The sequence below is a fragment of the Diorhabda sublineata genome, chromosome 5 (assembly GCF_026230105.1).
Source record: "Diorhabda sublineata isolate icDioSubl1.1 chromosome 5, icDioSubl1.1, whole genome shotgun sequence".
Lineage (NCBI taxonomy): Eukaryota > Metazoa > Arthropoda > Insecta > Coleoptera > Chrysomelidae > Diorhabda > Diorhabda sublineata.
Genome location: NC_079478.1, coordinates 18,226,955 through 18,234,626, shown reverse-complemented (window position 1 = coordinate 18,234,626; position 7,672 = coordinate 18,226,955). Strand labels below are relative to the sequence as shown.

At 32.1% G+C, this 7,672-nt stretch overlaps 1 protein-coding gene across 1 annotated transcript; it reads left to right on the top strand.

Annotated features, from left to right (window-relative positions):
- The first annotated feature begins 308 nt into the window (after positions 1-308).
- Positions 309-7,672, top strand: LOC130444450 (glucose dehydrogenase [FAD, quinone]-like). The gene is made up of 3 exons (XM_056779574.1): positions 309-528; positions 3,947-4,165; positions 6,222-7,672. Exons 1-3 carry the CDS (start codon positions 309-311, stop codon positions 7,670-7,672), a joined length of 1,890 nt encoding a protein of 629 aa, XP_056635552.1.

Genomic DNA, 7,672 nt, shown 5'->3' with positions numbered 1-7,672 from the left:
AATTGTAGTGTCTTTACCTTATCATGGTGACTTAAAATATTTTTTTAGTTCACATTTTCTCTTTTCTGATTTAAATGTTAATTATAAAATTATGAAATGAAATATGTTCAGATGCCTTACGATAAAATAATTATTCCTTAAAAGTTTTTTTTAATAATGTATGAGGACCCACATATCACTCTTTATAATGCAATTTTCATATATCCTTGACTATATACATATATATATATATATATATATATATATATATATATATATATATATATATATATATATATATAAATATTTATATATATAAATATTTGACGATGATGGAAATCACAAGATATAGAGCCAGCATGGAATACTTGAAGCTATTTTTATTGTTTTCGTCATATCTTTTTGTTGCAACGACAAAAATTTATGAAGACGAAACAGGCACTTTGAATTATTACATTAATTTGATCAACAATAGTGTTCGAGAAGCCACTAACTACGTATTACCCACAGATGCACGCATGTACCAACCTACTGATAATGTTATATACAGTAAGAATAATTAATTTAATTTAATTTTTGGAAACTTATTTATAGGTTTTTGCACATAAATCTATGACACGCAAATGGTTTTGTAAGATTCCAAATAAATGAATAAAACAGCTTTGATTTTGATGTATTTTGGTTTTGTGGTGTGTTCTAATAATGAATATAAATAATTATATAAATAATTGGGAAACAATGTGAGAATTGTTATTATAAAAATTGACGAATTATTTGTTAACGAAAATAAAAATGATCGTACTTCAAAGGTCAGCAAGTACAAAGTTTGTATTGAAATTTCTACATGTAAATAATCTTGCCATGTTTTATGTTAAACTTTATGGAGCGGAAGTCACTCCTGTCATATATGAGTAGTCTTACTTACAAAACCATTCGAGTCTATTTATGCAACGAAACCTTCTTCTTCTTTTCTTTCCTTAATACTTAGTATTGTTTCATCCACTATTTAGCTTCTTGAGAAGTAGATGTCCAGCTTTCGTGCAATCTCTTTGGAGGTTAGCCCTGAGGTCTCCTTGAAAGTGGTTTTTCATCCTTCGCCCATTTAATCCTATCGATGCCGTCATTCTCTCTACGTAGTCTCTCTAATAACTTCGTCTCGATCTCGTGAATCGTATAAACTATATCCCGAATTTTCGGAACTTCTCTTATAGCTTTGCTTCTTATTTGACCTCCTTTAATATTTTTCAATGTTTTCATTTTTCCTACCCTCATCTTCGTTCTTTTTGTGTCCGCTCGAGTTTCCTCTGCAAATTTGAGTAAATGTCGATTGTTTTGTGTATGCAGACTTTACTATCGGTGGACATATATTTGTTTTTCCATGTGAGGTCTCACAGATAGCCGGAGATTCTTGACGCCTTATTGGGTACGTACTTCTTCTTCTACTTCTGATTGTAAGTTTTTAGCGTTTGTGACCTCGACTCCTAAGTATGTACATTCAATACACTGGTGTATTGTTGTTGTCGTTCACAGCTAGTTTACATCTTGTAGGCTCTTTTGCTATTACCAATGATTCTGTTTTTTCTACAGATATTTGCAGGTTTTCGGCTGTTGTTTGCAACTTATATTGCAAACACTGTAGGTCATCTTCGTTCTTAGCTATCAAGATTGCATCGTCTGCGTAGCATAATAACTTCATTGATTTTCGTCTCATCTTGTATCCACCAGAAACTTATTTTACGCTATTTATTATTTTATCCATAATTAAATTGAACAAGAATAGACTGTCACCTTGTCGAATTTTTGTTAGTATTGCAGTTTGTTCGGTAATGAAACCTTATACTCAAATAATTTCTGAATTTGTCTGCTTTTGATAGTAGCCGAATTAACATATTACGTTGGATTTGCATGCTTGACCGTTTCTTACAGATTCCTGTCCCTGGGGGATACCTAAATACCCGCTGATATCTTCACCTCTGTGATTTTTTCCAGGTAATTCGCTTAGAAATTTTGAGCAGAATTAACGTGGATGACGAGCTAATATCAAATGAAAAGTTTTCTGCCTAACCGAGAAACAAAACATATTTCAAATGAAATCATTTTTGCCTTTTTTTCCGAGCAGGTACGCATTTTGCAATCCGCTATATTGGTTATTTTTTCGTTTCAGTGGTGTTAGATGTAACTTTCACCTATTATGTTTGAATAGAGGCAAAAAGCCGCATCAATAAGGCCCATCAATAACTATCTTCTGTTTCTTTTCAGTTCAATGGGAACGTTCCCTGTTTAATTCCGAATATTTTACCTCCCCTTGAGTTTTCGTTGAGACGCTTTCTTGGTCTGCCTAGTGGTCTCCATATGTTTGATTTCTAGTTTTCTGTCCATCTGTTTTCTGATCTTCTATCTAGATGATTTCTCGTACCTGGTTTACGTTCTTTAGCCCATCTCACCATATCCTTGTGACGGTTCTTGAATCAAAAAAAAAATCGTTATAGACTAATAAGGTTAATTGGAAGCCATGATAAATCAAAAACGTGTAATTCGAGTAGATTAATAGATAAGAATTAAGTATTACTTGTTATTGAATGCGTAAGTTAAAAATATACCAGTGATTTTGAAGATATAGTTTTATTAAATTTCCACTGATTGGAGGACCCTCATCTTCAATCATTACAACCTGAATTCCTAGTTCTTTTTTAATATCTTGATTTCTTATACTATCTCCGAAACTGACTCCCTTAATTGTTCTTAACGTTTTAACCTCAATCGTCTTCATTATTCTGTAGTTAAGTTTCAGCTCTCGTTTCTCCCTCTTTTTCTCTCTCTCAAATATCCGCTGACCCTTGATGCGTTTATCGATCGAGTTCGTGTTTCTTCTATTAAATACAGCTCTTAAAGTTGCTACTTTGAGGTGATTGAATTTCATTTTTTGCTGTATAGATATTATGTTGTTGTCGAAAGCCACTTTACATCTAATAGGAACTTTGGCTATGACCATTGATTTGATCTTTTTAGTTAAGATTCTTATATTATTATATTCATCTATTGTCTTCATTCTATATAGTAGGCCCAGTAGGTCAACTTCAATCTCTGCGAGTGCTTCATCAGCAGCATATTAAATAATTTATAATGATCGATTCTTTAGTCTGTAGCTTGCGTTGACTTAAGCGACAAAGTATCCCAACTTGTCGTATCCCGGTCATAATTTGTACTTTTATCCCCGTCCCGATCTGATTTTAATTCTTGTTACTAGATATTCATTATTTATATTGTTATCTAGAATTTTTAATGCGTTCCTCAATCGTATTCTATCAGAGTCTTTGTTGAGGTCAACAAAACATACAAATGTGGGCTTGACGTATTATATATCGCATCGACCGTCGATATGTTCTTTCTGTACTCCCGTTCTTCCATCATTGGAATTTGATTTTTATATAACTGATATGAAAAGTTCTTTTTAATACTCGTTGTGAGATTTTGTGATGAAATACCAAAGTGTACTGTTTTTTTTAGAAATATTAAATGTATCAGATTTAAAAAAAAACTTCAAAATAACATTGCTATTTTGAGGGTTGTTTTTTGAGCTTGGAATGCATATTTAGAAGAGTACATTTTGATGTTTTATTGCCACAAGCCTACAGAAATTATATACATAAAAATTATTCTCTTTTTGACCAATAATTTCTCAGAAAAATGTTTCTTTTCAAATTACTAGCATGGAAAATTTCCTAAACATGTTGTTGATATTAGCAAATTCGGTGGTACGACACAGACAATTATACTTTTTTCAAAATTAGACATCCGTCATTAATATACAGGTCACTGCTTAAACGTTCTTAGGTGAAAATTTTAGTAAACAATTTTACCAACCATAAAAATAAATATTAAGTTACTTTACTTACAGTAAGTAAGTTACATTTGGGGTCAGCATTTGATATGGTAAGTTGTAATTCTTCTAGAGTTTTTTTTTCAGATTATGGTACTTACGATTTTGTAATCATTGGCGCGGGATCAAGTGGCACAGTACTAGCAAATAGGTTATCAGAAATAACATCATGGAAAATTCTTTTAATAGAAGCTGGTGATTTCTCTGATGGAGGCTTGATAAACATTCCTGCTTATTACAACTACCATGCCAAATCTAAATATAATTGGGCCTATACATCTGTTCCTCAAAAAAACTCTTGTCTTGGTGAGAAACAATTGTTTTATATTTATCTAATCACAGTTTATCGTGATGATATAAATTTAAACTCACTTTTTACCTCTAATATATTTAAATAACCAAATCATATTTTAAATACTAATTTATATATACCGCTCTCGATTCGTATTTTCGTTTCTCGTACCTATTAACACATCTCGTGCTTATATTGTGAAGTTAAATCGTGAGAATTTGATTTCAAATATAATGTTCTAAGAAGGTTGCTACATGAGTTTTGTGATATACTAATAGAAACAAATACTTATAATTGGATATGACTTTATTGTTCTTTAAAACCAATTGTCGAGGCATTTTTTCCATTATGATTGAAGTGCCTCCAAATCATGTGATTTGAACACATTAACCGCTTCTTCAGGTGTAGAAAAACGTTTACCTTGTAATTTATTTTTGATCTGCGGGAAAAAGAAGAAATCAGTGGGTGCCCAATAAAGAATGTACGGCAGATGATCCGTCTTCTAGGATTGGTTTCCCTGAATATTTGAGCACTTCTGGCAAAAAAATCCTGTTGTATCATTCAGAATTGACCGCTCTACAGTGCTCTGATGGAACGATGGAGACATGTTCCGTTATTCCGTAACGTAACCATTTGCTTCGAAGTACTTTGTGCGCAAACAACTTTTGATGGATTTGGTTCATCTTAAAAGACTCATAAAGTCGATTATTGTATAGTTTCGGCCTCATATGCATAGAGCGATGAATTGTCGCCTGTCACAACCTTATAGACGTCGATGAACCGCCATTGAATTTTGTCAGCATTTATTTGCATCAATCGACACGAGCTTTTTTTGAGAGATTGTCAAACTTTGAGGTATCCAACATGAATAAATCTTTTTGACACCAAAAGTCAAAGCGAGTTGATCGGTACAATGTTGTTGCTTTAATTTACGTCGAAAGTCATAGGAAATTTTCACGATTTAATCCCATTTTTCAAATATCTGTGAATAACTCAATTAGTACTCGTATGACGTTATTAGTACGGTCACCTTTAAAAATTTATGCTGGAAATGTCATATTTACATCCAATGTTGCAATATCTCAAAACTTAAGTAGTAACCCTTGTATTAAACAGGTTGCACTAATTTATTGCACTATTATTAAATCCTTATCTTTAACGGCTATATAATAAATAATTATAACATAATAAAAAATTAGTTTGGGAATGTTATGAAGTAAACATTTTTATTTCATAAACAGGAAAATAATAATTTACAAACAGTTCAAGGCGCGATTGCAACAAGAGTTTGAATTGACTTTGCTTGTTAATATTTATTCTTGAAAAAAATGAATTTAATGAATGATAATACTTTTCGCGTGAATCTTGGTACAAGAATGAATTGAATAAAATAGATACTGATAACAAACTTGGAGAAGTATATTGTGAGCATATAGCTACGGAAGTGAAAAGGAAAATTATTCTTATAGGAACTATTACTTTCTAATAACTAGCTGGAAAATTCAACTCTATTGAGGAAAGTTGAAATTCAATGTCATGGATAATAACACACAATGCGATAAAGCTGAAATTATTAAAAAATGGTTGTCATATGTGAAAAAATAGTAAATAAATTTAGTAATGTCATAAAGTGTGGACGTTTGATGTATATAGTGAGTTTTAAAACAATGGAATAAGTTTAAAACGTCCACACTTTAAGGTATTTCTATGTTAATTCACTTTTTAACTAATTTTTCACTCATTAGACCAACATTTGATAAAATCATCATATCTACCTTCTTTTTGTTCCTACATGTTTACAATATACTTTTTTAACTGTGTTACTATCAGCAATTACTTATTAATTTATTATTCAAATCAAATTTGAATCAATCTTAAAAACCAAGATTGACGCCAAAAATAAATTAAATTAAATCCTTAGGATTTAAGCCGCATTCCCGAGTCATTGAACTATCAAAGCTATTTTACATTTAAAAACTCATTTGGGAAAAATAATGTACAATTTTTTCACTGAATATCTTGCCATCAAATGCTTAGTTTAGTAATAATGGTCGTTTCTATTTATTGCAGGCAATCCAAACAAATCCTGTTCCATAGATTGTGGTAAAGGAGTAGGAGGTGGAACTTTAATAAATGGATACGTCTATTGTCGTGGTCCACGCGAACAATACAATAATTTAGCTAAAGTGATTGATGATCCATCTTGGAACTATGATAATTTACTGCAATACTTCAAAAAAACTGAATATTTTCATTGGAACGAACCAGAACTACCAATAAATATTTCGTATCACGGGCAAGTTGGTTTATTGAGTGTTCAAAATGCGATGTACAATGAAAAATTTGCTAAACCATTTTTTGAAGCAAACAAGGAACTAGGTTATTCCACAGTTGATTACAACGGACCTAGTATGATCGGCTCTTCTATCATTCAACAATTCATCAAATTTGGTAATAGAGAAGATTTTGGAAACGTGTTTATAAGTCCTTTTCTTGGAAGGTCTAGTTTGGAAGTTACTACAAAGAGTTATGTCATAAAAATTGAGATTAATAACGTGACCAAAATAGCAGAAAGTGTTTTATTTACTAAAAATGGGAGAATTTATCGAGCGAAAGCCTCAAAGGAGGTCCTATTATCAGGCGGAACTGTAGCCAGTCCTCAAATTCTCATGCTTTCGGGAATAGGACCAAAAAATCATTTAGAGTCTTTAGGCATTGATGTAATTCAAAATTTAGAAGTAGGAAGTCGATATAAAGATCATGCTATTGTAACAATACCATTTTCTACTGATGTTAAATTGCGAGAGACGCCTTTTCCTGTAAAATTAGTACAATACTTACAAGGTTACGGTGATCTAACAGCTGCTACTCGTTCTCAAATTCTGGGCTTTTTTCAAATAAATAGGAATATCAGTAACATACCAGATTTTGAAATATTTTCCTATATTGGTCAAAACCTATCGGCGACAATGCAGTCGGAAGTTCAAACTGTTAAAAACACGAATATTTCATTTGTATTATCGTATTTTGGCTCGAAATCAACAGGTTCACTCCGATTAAAAAGCAATAATCCCTACGAGTACCCATTAATAGACCCTAATTTACTTTCCGACACCAATAACGAGGATATAGACGGATTATACTTCAGTTTACAATACATATTTAAGCTCGTGGAAACTAAACCGTATAAGCGGTACAAGTTCAAGTTTTCGGATGAGCGTCCTCCGGCATGTGCAGCTTACCAATACCATTCGAAAGATTACTGGCAATGCTATTTAAAACAAGGTAGTAGAAATGGACTGCACATGACAGGTACATGTGCTATGGGTACCGATCCAACGAAAGGGGCAGTCATAGATTCAAATTTGAAAGTTTACGGAATACAAAATCTGAGGGTTGTCGATTCCAGTATTTTCCCTGAACCTATAGTAGGACATTCGACTATTCCATGTGCAATGGTAGCCGAAAAAATAAGTGATGTGATAAAAATTGAGTATGGACAAACTGTATTTTTAGACTGA

Excerpts from the sequence above, each read along its gene's own strand:
- LOC130444450 (XM_056779574.1), top strand. The coding sequence starts at position 309 with ATGATGGAAATCACAAGATATAGAGCCAGCATGGAATACTTGAAGCTA. Across the intron at positions 529-3,946 it reads TACTGATAATGTTATATACA|ATTATGGTACTTACGATTTT; the intron begins GTAAGAATAATT and ends TTTTTTTTTCAG. Across the intron at positions 4,166-6,221 it reads TCAAAAAAACTCTTGTCTTG|GCAATCCAAACAAATCCTGT; the intron begins GTGAGAAACAAT and ends TATTTATTGCAG.